The 22,581-nt window shown below is 36.6% G+C and overlaps 1 protein-coding gene and 1 pseudogene across 1 annotated transcript; both read right to left on the bottom strand.

Moving 5' to 3' along the window:
- Nucleotides 1-554: 554 nt before the first annotated feature.
- LOC143577951 (coumaroyl-CoA:anthocyanidin 3-O-glucoside-6''-O-coumaroyltransferase 2-like) lies at nucleotides 555-2,126 on the bottom strand (annotated as a pseudogene).
- Nucleotides 2,127-10,578: 8,452 nt separating this feature from the next.
- On the bottom strand, nucleotides 10,579-13,438 carry LOC143577952 (myosin-2-like). The gene is made up of 6 exons (XM_077061660.1): nucleotides 12,858-13,438; nucleotides 12,481-12,610; nucleotides 11,503-11,634; nucleotides 11,310-11,416; nucleotides 11,023-11,223; nucleotides 10,579-10,914 (listed from the first exon to the last, which is right to left on the bottom strand). The coding sequence occupies exons 1-6, from the start codon at nucleotides 13,119-13,121 to the stop codon at nucleotides 10,591-10,593; spliced, it is 1,158 nt and encodes a 385-aa protein (XP_076917775.1). The 5' UTR covers nucleotides 13,122-13,438; the 3' UTR covers nucleotides 10,579-10,590.
- Nucleotides 13,439-22,581: the final 9,143 nt, after the last annotated feature.

Genomic DNA, 22,581 nt, shown 5'->3' on the forward strand with positions numbered 1-22,581 from the left:
AACCTAAATTTAATCAAATCTGAAAAAGAAAAACATAAGAGTCGATCGATCCTCAACTCCTCGAGTAAAAGACGTGTGAAATACGAACTCAACTTCTTAGTAGACTGAAAATACAGAGTCGAGCAGGCTAGACTTGTCTTGTCTTGTGTTTTCTTTAATAAACAGGTGTGCATAACTAGATATATCAACCATTAAATTAACAAATAACTATTCTCGTAAATCAAAACTTAAATTAACTAAGAAGAACAAGGTTACAAGGGCATTACGATATTTAAAAAACCTCACCATGTGGTTTTGGTAATGCTTTCAAATTCTTACAAGAAGAACAAGGAATTACAAGGATTATACATGGAAAAAAAAAGTTTTTAAATAAAAAAAAAACAAGCATTTCCTACAAAAGTACAATTTTGTTCAACATGTTAAAATTCATCACTCACTTGTACTATGTGGATCAATTACTTGTACTATGTGCATCAATTACTTGCCACTCGTGACATACAATCTGAATCAACATCTTTCCTGTACTGTCCTCATTCGTCATGCATCTTCTTCATCTTCTTCAATTCATGCAAGTTCCATTAAACCTCCATTAAAGACAGAACTAAATACACTCATTTTCTCCTTGGAAAGTACAACCCCTATCTCCATTCCACCTTTCATATCCCTACTTCCACTTAAAGACACCACATGTATAACCCTACCATTTTTATTATTCATACAATTATTATTATTATTATTATTATTATTATTATTATTATTATTATTATCACTTGATATCTTTTCAACCTTTTGAACTTTGCCCCACCCAAAAGAATCAACTTTTGGTGATCCAAGAACCCTAATATCCAATTCTTCCCAATCACTAATCCACCTATCAGCACCACCTAACACATCCCCATCAAGCCTCTTAATCTCCTTCCCCAACGATTTCGCAGCAAAAGCAATGGCATAATCACCCAATAACACACTCTTCATCACCATGCATCTCCCAAAAGCTATGCAATTCCCAAAATAACTCAATGGAATGTCACCTTACACCCTAATCTAGTAATCCCACCCGCATTAAACCCTAAATAAACCGGACCGTCTTTCGAATCTTGAACATTTTGTACTTTAAGCAAACATATCCAAATGTAAGCACATGCACTCACGTAGGGTGACAAATGAACCGGTGGATCTTCATTTATCATCTTGCATTGTTCAAGAATATGTTGTTTAATCTTGTTGATGTGTGAGGGTGTCACACGAAACGTCGATTGCACGACGTTATCCACGTAATAATGTTTTTGTGGGACTGGTGGGACCGATATTACTGATCGGTCCCACCAGTGTTTTAAAAAACTAGTTTTGAGAGAATTAGGGTTTGGGATTACCCTCCGGTCAAACGAGAGGGTAGTCCTGGTGGAAAATGCATCAAAAGAATCTTGTTTTTTCGACAAAGATACACAAACACAAGCCCAATGTTTAATAAACTTATCTAGCGTTCGTTCATCGGCTGTCACGTGTTGTGTTGTGAGTCCAATGGAGTACCCGAAATAGGAGAAAATGGTAATTTGGATAGAGAGAAGAGGAATGAGACGTGACATGGATATTAATGGGAGGTGAGGTAGAAGAGAGTGAAGATTATTAATGGGTTTTGGGTGGTCACTTAAGAGGTGGCTAATGGTGGTGTTAGACTCAGCAATCAGTGGCGGATCCAGGAATTTTTTTTAGGTGGTTCCCTCTTAATTTATAAGGTGGTTCCTACGCGTCTTCTATATATCCGTACACTATTATTTCGAAACTCGGGTGGTTCCGGGGAACCACCCGTTTGTATGCTGGATCCGCCAATGTCAGCAATGGTGAGTGAAATGGAGTCACCTTTGGTGTAAATAATATAAGGTTCAGCCGGAGGCGGTGGAGAGGCGAGGTTACCAGCGAGAGGGTGGAAGTGGTGGAGAGTGAGTGTTTAAGGAGGGTGGTGATGGTGGTTTAGGGAAGAAGAGTAGGGTTTGGTGTGGTGGGTAGAGAAGCCAAGGGATGTCTAAGAAAGTTAAGGGGAGTTTGATGGACGGAGGAGTGGTGGAATCCGGTGGTGGAGAGACGGTGCATTGTTCAATAATGTTGACTTGGAATGGTGGCGACATGGCCGGAGAATGGGTGGTGCACCCGGTTGAAATGGCAAAAATCCCACGTGTGGCTTTTTATATAATCTTAGACCAATTATTGTTGTAGGTAGAGATGATAATGTGGCTCTTTTGAGTTGTTTTTTATACCAAAAGAGGGTTGGAATTTTTTTATTTTATATATTTTATAAAATAGTTGTTTTTTTTGGAATAGAGGATGTGGTCCCTCTATTTAGATTAAGAAAACATCAATTTGGTAGAATACTAGGATTTTAATCATGTGCATTGCGACAAGAATTTGATTATTAGTACAGTATACTAGCTGAAAGAGAAATTGTAGAACCACATGGAAAAAAATTCAAGTGTAACCGTTGTATGTGTGAAAGTCAGTTGGTTTAAAAATGAAGTTACAAAAATTAACGTCAAAACACATAACAAAAACAAAAACAATAACGTGTATGGTAAAGTGAAAAATGAAAATAAAGGAAGTTGAAAACTTTAGTAAAATAAATGGGCTAAACATCTAAAATAAAAGTGTTAACTTTATTAAAGTTGAGGGCTAAAAATATTTAATAACAAATTTAAGTGTTAAATTGATAGAGAGTTTAGTAAAAAAATATTAAAGGCTACCAACTATCAAGTGACATCATATAACTATAGTATATTTTAGTGATTGTAGACATGTTTGTCTTTTAGTATATACCATACGTGTACACGCGCGATGCAGCAGGAAATAAAAACTTGGTAATCACGTAACAAGTTTATGGGTGTTCATTGTTTGGTTGGAAGCTGTAAAACTGTTGAAATCAGTCATAGGTATGATTTCACGGTTGCTTTTTTTCTTTAGCTATTGGCCAGCCGTTTTCAATTTTCAATGGTTCGGTTTCGGTTTACGATGACAAAAGTTGTTACTAAAAGTTCGGTTCACGGTAAAAAAAACTATAACAATATCATACTCAAATTAAAGAAAAAATATGCTCGTTTTTATGGTACAATTATATTTAAAAAAAATATTAACGTACGAAAAAGTTATTAACGTTTAAAAATCATGAGGGAAGTTGGGTTAAAAGTTAAAATATTATTAAACATTAGTAAAAGATTAAGGGTAATAATTATAACTATACATTAAATTTACAGAAAGTTGATTATACTTGAGGTGGAAAAGTTGTAATTATTTTAAAAAAGGTTAAAAACATATGAGTTTTGATGTTGTAATGACCTTTTTTTTCCTTATTTAAACTTATACTATGTGTTTCATTGCTTGTAAATTACTTAAAAGATGCGTCTTAATTTGCCCTCATGTGGTGTATTACATATGATAAACATATAATTTTAGTGGTAAGCTATTTATTCATTTAAAATGTAGGTGGTGAGTTCAAATCCTTACAAGTTTAAGGTTATTGGAATTTTAGTGAAAATAAACTTGTTGTTCAATATAAAAAAGAAAAAAGTACATATATAATTATTCAAAAATGCAATTTGGTATTTTAAATTAATATAGTTGAACTAATTTATTATCAATTTGTTCTAACAAAGTTATTTTTATAGTTACTAATAGTTTTCGTGTGACATTGCCCATTCCCACCTTGATGGGGTGGTAAGATGGTTAGGGTGTTAAATAGGAGGTTAGTGGTTCAAACCCCACATTATATAAAAATTTAGTCGTTCAAGGAAAAAAAAGTTTCCATGTGCAGAGAACTCCACAAACGTATCTTCAACCCACATATATCATATACTAAATACCTTAAGGGTGAGAATGGTCCTCTCAGGTATCACAATCTCCAACAATCTCACATTGTCATATTATTTACATAATCTACTATCCCAAAACCACTTAAATACGTGACACTCCTTTCACCTACTCACAAATCTTTTTTCTCTTCTTTAAATTAAAGTTAAACATGTATAATAAAAAGAATAGGAAAAAAAATACCATTCCATAAAAACTTCAAAATAAATATTCGTTAAGTGTCATGTATTCCTTAAGTGTCTTGACTATTTCCATTTTGGTTAACATTGATGAAGTGGGCATTTTGTCTTTTTGGAGTGGACTTGTTAATGTGAGGTTTTCATTGAGGTCTGACATACCCAGACTTGAGTAGTAGCTCCCGGTTTTGACAACCTTCTTCTTTTCTCGGAATTGCTACTTGTCTCTTCCCCCATTAATGAGACCAAGAACCATTTAGCATGTGCTCTTACAATCATCCACGCGTCAACGTGATTAAAACCATTCGCATGTTTTGTTTCGTTATAATCACTTAACACCTTCTTCATCACATCAAGATCAACACACCCGCTTTCACGTTAACGTTCCTATAAAGTTAAAAATATATATATTAAATTACAAAATATATATTAAAAAATATATAAATTTTATCACTTAGACACCAATATATGTTGAACAAAGTCATTTGATAGGCTCCCATCATGAACATTTTGATCGCCTCCACCCGTGAGTGACTAGTAATGGTTAAGGACATTGTTTCTTTAACTTCAACTTTGTTTTCTTGAACTTCCATTTCGACAATATCATCATCCAAATTAAATGGATCTTGCATTCCCGGCACATAATCTACATCGTCAGGGTCTTCATAAAGAGGAAGTCGGTGTTCCTCTAGCGGTCGAACTACGTTCTCTCGTGTTAGAGCCGGACACTCTCGTGTTCAAACCTACTCGGGATTTAGATGATTTTTTGGTTGCTTGTTAGCTAGAACAAAAAAGTTGTGCACTCATAAGAGAGTGGTGTATTCGTTAGCTAGAGATGCGTACTCATAAACTGGAGAACTAGTATAACAACTTGGAGCGGTATGTTCATTAGCCCGAGTGGCCTGGTCATGTATTTGTTCGATTGTAACAACTGAAATAAATGTGATCCTATTGGAATGGCCTATTAAGAACCACATGATTGGGGTAATAATCTTTAATTAATTGCGGCAAGGGGGTTGATATTTTCATAAATCGCAGGGTAAAGAGCCAACAGAATGTCGACATGAGTTAACGGGGTGTGATGTGCATGCGTTAGTATAGATTTTTTTTGACATCTTTACACAAGTTTATCAAAGTTTTAAGTTTATAAGAATGATTTTTATTTAGTCTAAACACACACACACCAGACAGAGAACCGGCCCGCCATAGCATAGTATAGCTTATGTAAGAACCAAATATCGAGCCCAAAGGACTAGACTCCCACTACTCAATACCCTCTATTGACCGATCAGTTTTATAAAATAGTGAGTGGTGGTTCGTTTTTTTTTTGGAACGGCGGTATTGCGTTAAAAGGAACCAACTAAAAAGCTACTAGTTGGGCAAAAGACAGAGAATTTACAGGACTATAAGAGGGTATTTTCAACCACTCTATCCGAGGAGGTTTACACACTAGAGTACCACAAAAACAAAAAATAAACATCATCAAAAAGGAGTTCTAACTTAAGCCTGTTCTTTGAGATAACCGTGTCATTTCAAAAGTTAAAGCATTTTAAGAAACCCATTGTAATAATTGAATTTTCTCATTTATCTTTAATAAATTATAATTAGTTATTGTTGTGGAAAACATTGGTGAACTACCCTTTAGAGTTCAGATGTGTAAAAAAAGTATAAGTGGATGCGTTTTTTGCAACCAGACGAGTCACTATAGCAAACTCTTGTAAATGCTAGAGTCCTCATTTGGGTGTCTTCAAACTCCTGGCCCGTAAGCCGAAATTCTCCTATTCAACTTGGCTTCGTTCCATGTACCAAAGTTGAGTAGTTCATTGGAAAGAATGAGGTATTGTATACAAATCCCAACCATCGCATATCTGCTCTTTTAAGCACAACTTGTCTTATCTATATTATTTACTAGTTTTTATCACCCGCATTACGGGGTTTGTTTTATATTATTTGTTTTTAATATTTATATATTTTTTGAATTTTAATATTATTTATTGTATGAAAGGTAATATTATGTTTATGGTTTGATGATAAAATGTTTCACAAATAAATAAGATTTATAACCTGATTTAAAAGCTATATGAGTTTGGTGAGATCCAAAACCCGTTTATTGTTTTACCATAAAATTGTTTTTTAATTATAATAATATCTTTTAAAAAAATCAGATATTAATTTTTAGTATATCTCAATTTTATAGGATTTTCACATCAAATATTCGGTGAGATTAATTTTTATTTAATGAGATGTTATAACCCATTTAAGAGCTATCTAGGTGAGACCCATACCCATGAATTCAGATCAAATGTATGAGAAACCTCTATTTACATATAAGACAATCTGATGGCTCAAGAAAATATAGGTAGTAACCAGTTTTTAAAGTTTTTATTTATATATATCTAGTATTATATAAATAAAAATATTGATTGAACCACAAACCTCTTAGTTGGTCTAATAGTTTGCCAAGTGGCACTCTCATGTATTAACATATAATTTCTAATTAAATTTATTAATTTAAAACTAAAATTTAATTAAGATTTAAAATATTCTTTATCTAGCCTTATCATTATCCTATCAATTCCTTATATAGCCTTATCATAAATTATAACTAAGAAAGTTTGATTCATATTATCAAGTCATGTTTATTGTATCACCCTTTTTATTGATTTTGATTGTCCGAATGACTTATTTACTCTTCTCACAAACCTGAATTATATTGACTCTTGGTTTATATTTTGTTCCAAGTTGCAGATTATTCTAGGTTATTTTGACCAAAAAACCTTATTTACAAGATCAAAAACATAAGCGGGTTGGGTAGAAGGTCAAAGTGACTAATTTCATGTGGAACGGTTGGAACCGGAACACTCTTTGTCCAGTATTTTGATTAGAAATATGGGTGTTACATTTGAATACAAAAGCCTTATTATTTTGAAATCGAGCTGAAATGAATTTAGCCTGTCTTTCTTTCATTTTTTTTCTCTCTCTTTCGATCTATTTGATTGATTATGAATGTACAAATCGACTTGAATGAATGAGAAAAGTGTTGGGTATTAAATCATGGTTAGTTTGTTTATTTTTTGTTGTGAATTGCAGGTAATAGTAGAAGCAATAATTGGGCATCATATGGCCTCATCAATGGTTAGGAAAACTAGCAATTAGTTCAAATAAAAAAATTGTATATGCTTTGTTGCTATGCAACGTATGGTTTGTTAACATTTCAGTAAAACTGTAGCAATTTATTTGTATATATAAAAATTGCAACTTATTTGTAATTTTAGTGATTTATGAACTTTTCATTTTTCATTATTATATGTAATATGTAAGCTTAATCATATAACGCATTTAAAAAGACTTATCAATTATACCGTTTTTATTGTTCAACCCGTGTAATACACAAGTTCCTAACCTAGTTATATATATATAATAAAATGGAATGAAGCTCTTGTTAAAGATACTTCTCCATCCCTTAGTTTACTTAACATACCGAAAGATTAGTTGGAGTATATAATATGTATTAATGAACGCGGTGAATCTAATCAAGTTCATCTTTCCTTATATGTATGTTTATATCTTTTATTATTATTTTTTTTTCTTTTTGTTTTATTATTTATTATGATAGAGCTCGTGTAATACATGGACAATTAGAAAATAAAATAAAAAAATAAATTTATTAATATACACAATAACATATCTTATGAATTCATAAGATATAAATAATTTTCTAAAATACATGGATTAGTAAGAATAATTTGTATTTATATTTTAAAAGAAAGTAAAATGGAAGGTTGAGAATCTATACAAGTTAAGAAAAGAGAATACTAGCATCAATTCATCCTAGTTGGGTTGGTAATACATAAACATTTAAAATACAAGGTATTGAGTTCGATTTTCACCAACAACATATTTTATTTTATCATTCATGAATGGGAAATTATAAAAATGAAAACTTGTACACTTGGCCTCCCTATAAAAGGGTCTAATTGAATGGCTTTGGGGGAGTGTACCGTACGTGTGGGACTTTTAAATTTTAAAAAGCCTGGAGATAAAGATAATGGATGAGATGTAATGACGTTTTTATTACATTTTTTTATATCCTAACGATAGAGTGGATGAAATGTGAGGGCTTTAAGTGGGGTTTATTGAACATACTAACATTATAGTTCAAATAACTAAAAGTTTTCATATATTAAATAAAATGAAAACTAATTCAATTACAATAGAGAGGTGGATAAGCAGGCAACAAACTGCGCCGTCACCTCCATTTAAATGGCAAACATGATCCTACTAAAAACAAAGTTACAGTTCTTTGGCGTCGATAAGTTACAAATAACCAATTTTCAATTAATTTAAAGGCAGTCTCATGACTTTTTTTATGGAATGTTGTGGATTTGGATCTTGTCTTAATCATTTTGTTCTAGGTTGAGCCACATAATATTCCTAGATATGGTTTTACTCACTGGTGAATAGGCTAAGTCGTTACGTTTTATTCTTTAGACGGAATAATGATCTAATTGTCAGGATGATTTCGGGTGTCGGACCTTTACATATATCTAAATATACATAACGCACTTCATATACAAATATCTTAATACAGCTATACAAGCAACTTAAATAATTTAATTGTATTGATATCTCATATATGTCCCTCCTCTCCTCTGTCACATGCACCTTAAATAATTTATCAGAAGCACAACAACATATGACGACAACATTGGTAGAATGTGTACGGTCAGCGTAGGTCCTGAATTCAGCAAAACCACAGAGTGAATTCTATAGTTATTGCTACCTAACCATTTGTTGTCCTTCTGAACAAAATCACACAGCAATTTTCTTTGAGAAAATTAATAAAATGTCCATTCCAAAACAAGAGATTCCATTTTATATATCTCATACCCGCAACTTTTACAACCTAGTATTCAATCTTGTTACTTTAGAAAAACGTTGTGGACTAACTTGGTAATTATGTCTAATAGTATGCATATTCATGGGCTTAATTCATATAATTTGAATTTTATTAAGTTATTCATATCCATGCTTCACGACACAATTATTTGGATACGAATTTTAACGAGCTATTCTTGTTGAGAAGTATTATCTTGAAGATTTTACCGAACATGAGAGGATTCAGTTATAATATTAATTGGAAATTTTTGATGTTGAAATAACAAAGAATACCAAGCTAAATGGTGTATCAACTATTTCTTATCTATGCAAAAGTCTTGTGGAAGCTTGGAAACGTGAGACATACTATTTGGTTGACAGAGTGGTTTGGCTAATCTTGACACTTACAGTTTCTACTGCAACAACAACGACATGATTTTCAGTAATAAAAATATTCTAGAATCGCTTTCGCAATAAGTTGCCAAATAAGTATCTCGTGAATAGCTTGGTGATTTACGTAGAAAAAGAAATTGCTGGAACGTTCAGACTTCAGAATCCATAATCGATGGATTCATGAAATCGACCAAGCCCAAAACGGTCACATTTAAAGTGGGTCGTAGCAAGCAGACGTCAATACCGGCTAGGAAACCCAAACCACAGTCACTGTTTGCGGGCCTTGAGGCCTCTTCATGACTTCATCAATGAATCCTTCGGGCTCGCTAAACCATCCAGGCCCAAGGATGAGTCGGATCTAAAGGAGCCCAAGCCTCCAGGCCCAAATCTCCATTTTTGCCAACAATGAAGAAACATGATAACATGCCAAAAGGCCCAAAACCGAAGCCTAAAAAGTGAAATTCTACAAGTGTTAAGGTACGTAATCTATTCTTGGTTCTTGAAGAAGATATGTCACTTTCTATTGAATATTGATCCTTCTACGGATATATATGATACAGATTTCGGGGTATGGGAAAGTCACAAAACTTATTTATGGGTCCGTGACTTTTAGCCTCTGCCTCACCTATATAAAAGTCAGATTTTCCACTGATCATAAGGCTATCAATACTGAACCAATCGGCCTTTGCTAAACTAATCCCATTTTCAATAGGATTTTTTTATATAAATAAAAATCACGTAATAATGACAAATTCGCACGTAAAATTCCCATCATAAAAGAACTAATATACACTTTAAACATCCGATGCACCTTTAAACATCATCTATAAACGTATTAAGGGGCTTTTTGGTCCGTTAAGAAAAGGACTTTTTGGTCGTTTCAAATTCTAAATTGTATACATAACAAGCATAATTTATTTTGTTGTTGTTATTATTATTATTAATTTTAAACCACGTGGCAATTCGGGCTCAACGAGATGTCTCTTCATAGCCTAATGTGTCCATACATAACACAAGCTTAATCAAGTAGGGTTTCTGTGCACGGTCCATTAAAAACACTAATAACCTCAGATAATTTTATGATGTATAATCGACAATAAGACTCCTTTTATTTTTGACCTATCACATCCTTTACAAAATGTCTCTATCGATGCTTTCAGAAAATCCTTAGAATTACAATTGTGTGTATTTCTCTATATACGTTGTGAGTGTGATTTTTTTAATTTTCATCCCCAATATATATATATATATATATATATATATATATATATATATATATAACATTTGATTAGCTGTGAAAGCAAGTTTTATGGACTCTTGCGGTTCTACCATCTTCAAATCTATCTAGTGTTTTCTTTGTGTCGTGTAACCGAGCTTTAAACTCTTTTATCCATGCCTTGAATCGACACTTCAACTTTCGAAGCTCTTGTCTATGAACTCTTCTTGAGTTCAACATTTCGTGCAAGTGAAAATCCGAATCATTTTCTTGAAGCTCAAGTATCTGTCTAATTGTAAGATTCGTTTCCATATAATTGTCTTGGCGTCGAGAAGGGTTTTGCGGAAAACGAGTGATTTCATTCGGCGTCATGTCTTTAGTCGATTCCAAGTTTGTCTAGAACAAAAATGTCATTTATTAAACAGTACTAGATAAGTAACTTACCTAGGTATGTGAAGATGTTGAAGATGAAGGATAACATGCAATGTGATGAGATGAACTTACTTGAATAGAAGTGAACTCATCTTGCCATATTTTCTCCTTTGAATGCATCTTAGCATTGTGCAACTCCCATTTCCTATCAATTTGTTGGATTTGGAGCTCCAAGTTAGAGTTTTCCTGTTCCTTGTGTCGCAAGGCAGCCTCGGACCTTAAAACTTGTCGTTCAAGGTTGCGAATATAGGATTTTGACACCGTCACATGTTCCTAAACAATGAAAAATCATTGAGTTAACTTGGTTCATTCAAGCTATATAGATTTTTGAACGAACGACTAATGCAAAAAACAAGTACCAGTGTTTCTAAATTCTCTTCATGTAATTCATCCGCTTCTTTTGTACTTTTGATGGTTGCAATTCCCGTGTAGCCAAGGTGCCTTCGACTTAACCAAGCCCGAACCACTAACAACGAAACAAAGATTAAGAACTTCTTGTATTCGTTCCAAAAGACGGATGATGGCACGCAAGGGTTCAATTAATGGTCTCACCTGATTGCAAATAGATGATCGTTGTCTCCTGATTCCTCAATGGTTTCCACACGAACTCCTGTTTAATGAATGTTTGTATGCGCGTTTTCGTTGAAATTTGGAACTCTTTTCTTGCTTTCTCACCACGAATAACTACAAGTACATATTAGATGCAACTTATTTAGATTTTTTAGAAAAATTCAATATAGATTAAATCTATAATACGTGTCTAATTGTTTAGAACGATCCAACTGGTTAAACATGTAGATCCTCAATTTAACAATTAAAAATATAGGGAATGTTGAATTGATTACTCTAATCTTTTGGACACGTTAACTCATGCATCCTCTAACTATACTCCTCAATTTACATCGTGCCATAAGATTAAAACAATCAACCACTTACGAATGAACATTGTTCTTACACCCGTAGTGAATAGAATAGTCTAACAACTAAACTTACGACTTAGGTACATGTTTAATCTATACCTAAATACATAATACGTAAGTAAATACTTGCATTGCGTACATTTCACAATTATGTGAACCTAAAATTTTGTTTCCGGTTTCCTAATTATTTCACCCATTAACATACTAACTTTTAAGTTATTTCAATTGTATCTTATCTCAAAATATTGTTTTATAAATCCTAAATATTAATTACTAACCATTTAATATAATTTTATTCAACTATCATAATATATGAGCTTCTAACTTAGCCACATAATATAAAACTACAAAACTACTTGTAAATTTTGTTTTAACTTTAATACACAAAATGATTATGTAACAGCCTACTTTTCCCATTCAATCAACAAAACAGTACTTACAATTTCATTATGAGATTCCCACACTTCTCCATTAAAAAAAGTTTTCTATTGACGAACGCACACTTAAAGCATGAAGTAATTATTAGCAAAATGCAACAAATAATTATCAAAAGTCATAAAAAAAACAAAAACAAAAAAGAAAGAAGAAAATGTTAAGAATGAATTATTACATGATTGAAGTGTAATAATCGCTTCTTTAAGCTTGTGATAATGAGAGCGTGCTTGGTACCCACGGAAACATTTTTGGATTCCGATTATGCCCTTCTCTTCTTTTTCATCTCCATCATCTTTCATTACATTCTTCATACAATATAATCAATTATATTAATCAAACATACATACATCATATTAACATTGTATCTTTGTATTAGACTTATATTTTTTGAACACAATATTTAAAATGTTATAAAATAAGAAGTTTTGTTAATCAAAGCATGTAATGTTTAAAAACTATTTACAAACTTACATACTTTGATCATCAATATAATAATTGTAATATAATGCATTGGCAAGATTATCCTAGAACAAAAGATTAAATTTATTTTACCTTACTAAAAGAAATGCCACCATTAACGAATTCAAATCCATCTCTCTTGCTCCGGCTATCTACAAACACTTCCTTCGACTTGCCACTAAACTCTTGCATGTGAAATGACAAAACTGCCCTTCGGGCTCGGTTGGTCGGTATCCGAGCCTTGGACACGGGTCGTTGAGGCAGCATGGGCATCTTTCCATGATCACCATAGTGATCAAGACTTTCTTGGCTTTGAAGGTCATGAAGCATGAGCTCAAGGGTGCTTAAAGCAGCCATAATTAGAGATTATACAAGTTTTGTGGTGAGAATTGAAATACATGTAGTGTATATGAGTGGATATTAGAAGGGAAATGATGGGGACTCTAGAAACTTAAAACTTGGCTCAAATTATGCTTCATGGGATTTGGACTTTTATTGGGAGTTGGTATGAGTATTAATGCAAGAGCCTTTTGTGGCTTTTTAAGCAATTCTTGAAAGATAATGCTATTAGTTTTGTGAATATAAATACTTTGTCTTTTGCTTTTATGTCATTCTTGTTTGCTTGTTTAAGGACATCCACCCATTTTTAATACATTGGTATATTATTATTTAATACCATTTATTTATTTAATGTGATGGGTATAGATACACACATATATAAAGAAAAACTGGTTTATTTTTAATACATAGTATTTTCTTTAAAGAAAAGCTTGTTTATTTTTCGGGTAATATAAATATAGTGTTTTAACGTACTTTAGTTTGTTTTATTTTGCTAAATGCATAGGAGTCTGTTGTTGGCAACAATAAATAAATCTAAAAGAAAAGGAAGAGGAGGATTAAAGATGAAGTATGGTCATTGGATGGGCGTGGAATGTGGATGAATGATGGTATTTAGAGGTTACACCTAAAAGTACAAGTAGGTTCTTGAAGACAAATTATAGGGATCAAAAACTAGGCTCAAATACCAACTACGTAATATATTATGTTATTCTTTTTCTTTCTTTTTTTTTGTTTTGTTTTGATATAAAAAATTTAATTTAAGTAAATGATTAGCGATTTTAATATATTTTATCACTTGGATTTATTCCTTATATTATTTTTTTATTATTTATTTTCCTTATGTTTGTTTTCTATTTTATTATTAATCTGAATGTCAAAAAACTTTTACGACCAACTAATTTTGTATTATATATATATAAACAAGGCACAAAGCATACATGAATAGTACAAGTGTATAACCACCCTTACACGAAGACTAACACGCTACATTATGTGTTTACAAGTTAAAACCTTGTCACTCCTTCCATGATAGACTTTGAGTAGATCTTGATCCAAAAAAACCCAAAGTGTTAATTTAATGTCACCCGCCAATTTGTTTATTTGAATCATCGGCTTGTGATAAAAAAAAAACCATCTTGTTACTCTCTTTCAATAAACACCTTAATGTAACAAGGCAAATGGCATGGAATATTTTGGCTTTTCTCTTTTTGAACCTAGAGAACTTATTGAATGCTAAAAGCGTAATCGGAAGGGATCTTACACCAAAGTGATATTGCTTGCCAAGCGGCTTGGGCCAAACCACATTACACAAATAAGTGTTTCACCAATTCCTCTTATTCACCATACGATGGATACATCATCGACCCCATGTTAAGAATCCTACGAGCCAACGCAATCAATGAAGGATGACACTTTTATCTCCACTCTCCAAGCCAAGATGCCAACCTTTTATGGCACCCAATTATTCCACACAAAAGAACACTTTGGTATCGAGTAAGTTCATATATCTTACCTTTTAAACTTAGTATCCAAGAATGTGTCCGACCTTTTCAAGTCCCAACACAATCAATCTCTTCTCAACCCAAGTCTAACTTCTTCAAACAAGGTTAGCAACCGTCTAAACTCGCTACCTAAACAGGTGTGAACGTTGTCTCGCCTAGTGTTACACCCCACAAATTACTCCATGGTACATCAATAACCGGTTGGACCCACAACAAAACTCCGGGAATTAAATGAAGAAAGAGAAAAATGAAAGAGAGTGAGTGGTGATGTGACGTAGCAAACACAAATGAAAGAATTTTAATGTTGTATCGGTAATGGTCTATTAAAAATAAAAGAGTGGACGGCTAAACACATCAAGCCACAAACCCATTAGGTCAAACCAGACCCAACCCCTTTTGCTCTATGAGTTCGACGCAAATAGGCCAAAACTCATTTAGACTAAAAACTCGAACACGTAAGTTTTGTGTTAGGCTCGTGCCATATTTTTGTGCACAGTAACTCTTGAATTCACGCTTAGATGCACAAATATGTATTAAGCATCAAGTGTTGATGTAACTATGTAAGAATAGAGGAGCCAACAGGCATGTGGTGTATTTAAACAATTACCGACAAAGACAAGGTGGTGGTTATAATCATGAACAATATGTGTGTTCTATTTCCATTGTTTGATACTCGCTAGTCTCTTCCTCGCCATTATTGTTAGTAAATTGAAAATATAACTATATAGTAACAATAAAAAACTTTATTTAACATATCAAGTTTTGGAATAATTTATATAAATCAATCCATATGGGATGATACTTATTCGGCCTAGGACAAAAAAACAAACAAAAGAAATAAAGTACAAATTGTTCCATAAATACTTTTATAGGTAGCGATCCCTAACATGATAACTAACTCACATGAACGAATCTACTTAATCCACTCTAGTTTTTAATATACTTATTTTATTTGGAAGCTAAAAAATGGCACACGTTACGTACCAATCACTGTTTACCATTCACTTTCGTTATAGCAACACAATATCACCTATTCACCTCCACCACTCAAACCATCTTATACTAATTCCCCATTCACTCTTTTTTACAAAAAGTAGAACTATGAATGTACATGTACAAAGAAATTTAACACAAATGGTGCGTGAAGAACAGAGTGTGACCACGCTCGCATGGCCAAAACATGTATATTTGTATAATTGATGTCTATATTACTAAAAGTTAAAGTTAGTTAATTTTATTGATTCTTTTAAACTTCAAGACTTTACTACAAAGTAAGTGACATGTCTAAATCTTTGTTGGTGGTGGGATGAGTACCATTTTGCTTGCGTTTCTTGTTTGTAGTTATTATTATGCATTGTTAATTTTATGTTTAACTATTTCCTAAATGCATACAATAGAAACACCATGTAGAATGCCCCTTCATCTCGCAATAGCTAGATGCACACCCATTACCCACATGTTAATGCATCAGTCATACATGACCAAACGGCATACCTCTACACGGCTGTATACCATACAATACAAGGTCGTATACTTGTAACATAGTTGTCCTATTCGAACGTAAATAAAAGAAAAAGACACATTCTCTACAACCATATGACATAAAATCAAGTGGAGCTTGATTAACAAGTGATGTGTATAGGCGGCCACTCCCATTTCAAGATGTCTTTAAATACATGAAGAACCCAAATACAACTTAAAAAATTATTCAATAAACGGGACTTAAGCAAGTTAAATCTTTGGGTACACAAGACCAATTTTGCTCATCAAAAACCAAACCATGGAGATATTAAAAGCTCAAGTGACGAAAATTTTCCTAAAACTTTCACAAATTTACCAAATTCTAATAAAAAAACAACACAAAAAAGATTCTCAGACTTAATACCATGAAATCTACAACAACTTCAAACAATCCTCGAGTAAAACGCTTGAAAATACAAAAATTTAGATGAAACTCAAGCCTGAAAATATAACTAACCTTGGCGCATACGCTTAATTCGTTCAAGCGCCCCAAGCCGGCTTCCACCGTCTCCGTTTTCACCCTCCTTTTCCTTCGCTTCTTCTTCATCCCTTTTCCTAATCAGCCCTCCAAACACAGCTTCGGGCACATCTTTCTGTTTAATTTCAATTTTACCATCATCTTCATCTTCTTCATCACTTCCACTTCCTTCAGGTAGCTCAATCTCTTCCCTGTTCTGAATCAATCCTGACTCCTTTTCTGACAATTGTACACCGCCATGCACAAATCTGGCAGTGTTGGCGTCGTTGGCGGCAATATTATTAATGGCGGCAGGCGCCACTTTTCTTTCTAAAGCAGCCATTTCATCTTCTTCAGTTTTCTTTGACCCGGTTTCATCACCATTAGCCTTCTGCATTAAGTACTCTGGTAGCATCGCGTGTGTCTGCGAGAATCAGTTAAAACAGTTAATATTTATTACCATGTATAAATAATTGCACGTTTGATCACTATTGTTTACTTAACTGCAACACAAATGATCCTTAAAGTGGATGGGTGTTAGCCTTTCAGCTTTTAGTAATTGACCAAAATACCCCTCATACAAAATCAATATATTCGAACATTTATATCAATTTTTGTCTTTTCTTTAATAGCAGGCTCCACTGTTTTAAAGATTTTCCATTTTAGTATCAAGGGTATTTTTGTCATTTCTTTAAAATTTAACTAAAAAAATTAAACAGATCTGGGTCAGTTTTGGGCTCAAACCAACCAAAAACATGGCTTTTAAGTTTTAAAAACGGTGTTGTTTTGATTTCTCAGTTTAGGTTCGATCCAGTTTCCGGTTTTTTGTTTTTACCACATGGGCTTGAATTGTTTTAGCCGAAAATAATGAATTTAAGCCTAGATCTTTTTGTTAAGTTAATTAAATGATCATTATACCTTTGGGCTAAAATATATGAATTACACTATTTATTAAAATCTTATAAATTACTTGGGCTAAAATAATGCCGGCGGGAGAAGGCGGCCTCCACAGCCGATCCAGTGCTCCTATCTGACACTGAGTCAGATAGTGAAGAGGTGGCGGGGAACCCCGGTGGTGAGAAGACCACTGTTCCGGAGGCTACGACTGTTACCTCCGGAGAACCAATGACGACGACGGTGACCGGCATCAAGAGACCGGCTCCATCGGGTTCGTCCCCGCCCGTCCGTACGTTCAAGCTCAAGAAAACCCGTAAGTACAACTCTCTTAGATTTTATCTTCGTAGTTTAATCCGTCTTTTAACACTTTTCTTCTTTACGCATGCGTGGATGTTGGCGCATTCCAGGGTCAGGGGCCGAGTATTACCTCTCCGCCAATGACGGTAGGCTTGGTCAGCCTACCTGAGGCGTCGACCCAGGCGCCTGCGCCTGCTTCCCCTGGTTCAGTTGCTCACTCCTTTGAGCCGACTGTTCCAGCCGAGATGACGTCGCCGCCGGTGGTAAGTGCAATTTTTACAGCATCTTTCACCGAGCCGGCGGTTACGATTGCCGCAGATTCTGCGGCGGCGACCGCGACGGCGACCACGGCGGCCGCTACTATGCCTCCGCCACCGGCAACGACGGCCGGCCCATCAGGTACGCGTGGGGCTTCTCGCATCTCTCCGCCACCTTCCCATCTGCCTGACCTCTTGGATGGATTTCCATTGGGTTCAGGTTATGGGTTCGGCGGCTATCGGCCTGTAATTGACCCTACAGGTGCGTAGGGTTCTTTTGGCCCATTTTTCTACATATATTTTTTATCATCTTTTCCTAACTGCTTTTTGTTTTCTGCAGTGTCGGATTCCAATGAAGTGTATGTTCCGCGATGGAACATACGCCGAGGAACAACCCTTCGTACCCCTGTGGAGTGCGTGGAATGGGCTCGCCACGCTGCTCCCCATGGTGCGTTGGGGGAAGCCATGGCTAGCTACCAGGAGGGTAGGCTAACCAACGAGCTTCGGGTTCTCCAAGCCCGGATGCAGCCGCGCGTCGAGCTGCTTTGTCGTGAAAACGACAAGTTGAAAGCAGCTCGCGCCAAGGAAGTATCTCAAGCGCGGGCTCTTCGGGAGGAGAACCAAAAGCTGTCCGCAGCTGCTGCGGAGAAGGAGAAGGCCTTCAAGGCCCTCGAGGTTGAGGTTCAAGCGCGACTCGAGGCCCGCTCCAAGGCTGCCCAAGCTGTTAACGAACAGCTTTGGCTGGCTAAGGAGACTGCGAGGAACGCAACCGAGAGGGCCACCAAGGCTGAAGCCGTTGCTGAGCCTTTACGCGTGGAGAATGAGGAGCTCAAGGCCAAATTAGAGGCTCTCCAACGTGCTCATGATGCCTTGGCGATGGAAGATGCCAAGAAGCTCCAGGAGATCTTGGACCAGAGGGGCGTGCTTGACCATACCGAGCGGAAGCTTAAGGGCGTCGAAGAGGCTGCCGCAAAGGAAGTTCTACTTGCCAACCTTAACAAAAGCGAAGCCGAACGCACCTGCACCCAAGCTCAAGCCGCCCTTCAAGAAGCTCTGGTTGCCAAGGAATGGCTTCTTCGAGAAGCGTTGTCTCAGGTAAGTCTATCTTCATGTCTTCACGCTTTTCTTTGTAAATAGGGTGTTGACACTTGAATATTTTCTTATGTAGGTTGTGCATCGGGTCTTCTCAGAGACATCTTACGACGATGCAATGAGCGCAGCCCTCAACGCTTCTCACGAGGATGGGGAACGGGTCGGCTTCCTGCTTGGTCTAGGGTTTGTTGAGAAAGGCGTCCCGCCATCCAACTTCCCTTTGTACAATGTAGATACTGAAGCCATATATGACCAAGCAGTAAATCAATACGCCGCCTTCCCGCATCCGGTGGTGGAGAAGGTGAATGAAATTGCTGCTGCTGATGATGGGCTGCCTATCCTTAAGGCTTTCCTTGAACAGCCACGCTCTACTGACGGCGCTGGTCCAAGTGGAAGTGGCCCTGAAGCCTGATCCTGAAGATCCCTTCCCGCTGCTAGGATAGATTTAGTTTGTATAGATTTACTTTCTTGTAGGCGGGTAGTTACCCGGCCATTCTTGTAACGAATATTTATGAAATGTAAATCTTTGTGCGGCTAAGACCGCTTGATTCATTGGATTCCTTGCTTTATAAACGTTATATGACTTACATACTTTAGTTTAAATTAGCAATTTTCCAAGTGTTTAGAATAAGTTAACCTTTGAACGTGGTAGATAGGTGTGAAGTTTTGCTTCCTCTTCCGTGATTGTGCGGGTACGACCGTCACTTGCACGTAGTAGGATGGCTAAACTTTACCATCTGACCTGCGTGTAGGTTTACCTTATCTTTGAGGATAAGTTAACCTTTGAACGTGGTAAATAATAGGTGTGAAGTTTTGCTTCCTCTTTCGTGATTGTGCGGGTATGACCGTCACTTACACTTAGTAGGATGGCTAAACTTTACCCATATCTGACCTGCGTGTAGGTTTTCCTTATCATTTTTTTTTTTTTTTTTTTTTTTTTTTTTTTTTTTTTTTTTAGGATAACCTTTGAACGTGGTAGATGATAGGTTGAAGTTTTGCTTCCTTGTTCGTGATTGTGCGGGTAAGACCGTCACTTGCACTTACAAGGATGGCTAAACTTTACTTACATCTGACCTGCGTGTAGGTTTCCCCTATTTTTAACGTTGTGTTTATGCGGGTTTTGCCGCCTTCCACACGTAACGACTTACTTCTTCCCGTTTATGCGGTAAATACCGGCACCAGTGGGAAGTTCATAAGTATAAAGGTAAACACATTATGAAAGGAGAATCATTTCCATTAGAAGTGGCTCTAGGCCTTTTCTTTACAAGTTTTGGAATTGATCTACATATAACATTTGCGTAATTGAGCTCCATTCCATGTTCTTGGGATGGGAGTGCCATCGAGCCTTTCGAGCCGGTATGCGCCCTTTCCCAGGACTTCTTTGATAATGTATGGCCCTTCCCAGACCGGGGCCAGCTTTCCCGGGCGCTCTTGGTTTGAAGCCTCGTTGTTACGCAGTATGTAGTCTCCTATATTGAAGTTGCAGAGTTTTACCCGCGTGTTGTAGTACTTTTGCATTTGTCGTTTTTAGTTCTCTTCACGCACTGCGGCTAAGTCTCTGCGTTCCTCGGTTAGCATAAGATCCAACCGTCTTTCCGCATCATTGTCTTCTGGCTGACTCAAGACCCTTGGTGAGGGTAGACCAATTTCGACCGGGACCATGGCTTCAGTGCCATAAGTGAGGCTGAACGGGGTTTCTCCCGTACTGGCCTTCTTCAGCGTTCTGTTTGCCCAAAGGACGTGCGGAAGCTCGTCCACCCAGCCGGATCTGTGTTCCGATAGTCTCTTCTTGATGCCTTCGACAATGCTCTTATTTGCTCTTTCCACCTCACCATTACCTTGCGGGTGTGCCACTGAGGTAAAGGTGTGGGTGATTTGAAGTTCTTTTAGCCACTGTTGTAGCTTCTTGTCAGCAAAGTTGGTGCCGTTATCGCTCACCAAATTCTGTGGAAGTCCAAAACGACAAATAATAAATTCCCAAATAAATTTTTTGATATGTTTCGCGGTTGTTTGGGCTAAAGGTTTTGCTTATATCCACTTGGTGAAGTAGTCGATGGCTACCACTAGGAACTGAACATTTCCTGCTGCTGTAGGAAATGGGCCTGTCACATCGATGGCCCACTTCTGAAATGGCCATGAAGAAGTGACTGGAACCAGTTCATTCTTCGGGCGGTGCGTGTTGGGTGCGTAAAGCTGGCAAGACCTGCATTTTCTGATGTATGCCAGTGCATCCGTATGCATCCCCGGCCAAAAGTATCCCGCGTTGTTTAGCTTGGCTACAACAGCGCGGGGACCTGCGTGTACTCCACAGATGCCTTCGTGTACTTCCCTTAGGAGGTAGTCAGCATCTTGGTTGTCCACGCATCTTAAGAGTGGGCCAAGAAAGTTACGTCTGTAAAGGATGTCATTGACGAGTTGATAATTCAGTGCTTTACAGCGTAGTTTTCTTGCCTGTGTTTTTGACTCTGGTAGTGTTCCTGCTGCAAGGTAATTTATTATTGGTGTCATCCACGTTTCTGTACCGGTTTGGATGACACAAATTTCCTTGTGCGGGACTGATGGTGCTTCGAGGAGTTCAATGCGGATGTCCTTTCCCAAGTGGGTGAAGGCTAGCGATGCAAGCTTGCTTAACGCATCCGCAGATTTGTTTTCGCTGCGTTTGACGTGTATGACTTTACAATCATTAAAATCACGCATAAGGGTTTTTGCCTGGGCGAGGTACAGGGCCATTGTGTCGTTCACAGCCGTGTACGTCCCATTTATTTGGTTGGCCACCAGCATGGAATCCACGTGGGCTTCCAAGTTTTTCACTCCCATCTTACGCGCAATTCTCAATCCGGCCAAGAATGCTTCATATTCGGCTTCGTTATTCGTACTTGGAAAATCCAACCGAATAGCGTAAGTATATTCTTGGCCTGCTGGGTTGGTTAATTTTAACCCTGCGCCTGAACCCTCGTTACTGGCTGCTCCATCAGTGTAGAGTCGCCAGACATCATTGATGTCCTGTGCTGGGGAGGGTTGAGCCTCCTCCTGGCACTCTTTCTCCCGTGAAACGGGGACTTCTGCAATAAAATCGGCCAGGACCTGGCCTTTTATGGCTGGTCTTGGCTTGTACTTAATTGCATATTCTCCCAATTCAATTGCCCATTTGGCTAGACGTCCCGATAATTCGGGTTTGCCTAGAACGTTTGAGAGTTTGAAGTTGGTGAGAATGGTGATTGGGTGACCCTGGAAATATCGTCTTAACCTGCGTGAAGCGTGTATAAGTGCTAAGACCAATTTTTCGAGGGTAGAGTAACGGGTTTCTACGTCTGTTAGTACACGGCTAACATAATAGATTGGCATCTGGATGCCTTTTCGTTCTATTAGCAGGACTGCCCCGGTTGCTCTTTCTGTTGCGGAAAGTTATAGGATTAACTCCTCTCCCGCTTGTGGTGCTGTAAGTGTTGGGAGTT

The sequence above is a fragment of the Bidens hawaiensis genome, unplaced genomic scaffold (assembly GCF_021521415.1).
Source record: "Bidens hawaiensis isolate Kalapana, Puna unplaced genomic scaffold, B.hawaiensis_p1.1 tig00028978_1, whole genome shotgun sequence".
In the NCBI taxonomy this organism is placed as follows: Eukaryota; Viridiplantae; Streptophyta; class Magnoliopsida; order Asterales; family Asteraceae; genus Bidens; species Bidens hawaiensis.

What these genes read in the sequence shown, in the direction of transcription:
- LOC143577952 (XM_077061660.1), bottom strand. Translation starts at nt 13,121, where the DNA reads ATGGCTGCTTTAAGCACCCTTGAGCTCATGCTTCATGACCTTCAAAGC. An exon ending in GTGGCATTTCTTTTAGTAAG is followed by an intron (nt 12,611 to 12,857) that starts GTAAAATAAATT and finishes TATTGTATGAAG; the next exon opens with AATGTAATGAAAGATGATGG. An exon ending in AAGAGAATTTAGAAACACTG is followed by an intron (nt 11,224 to 11,309) that starts GTACTTGTTTTT and finishes TTCATTGTTTAG; the next exon opens with GAACATGTGACGGTGTCAAA.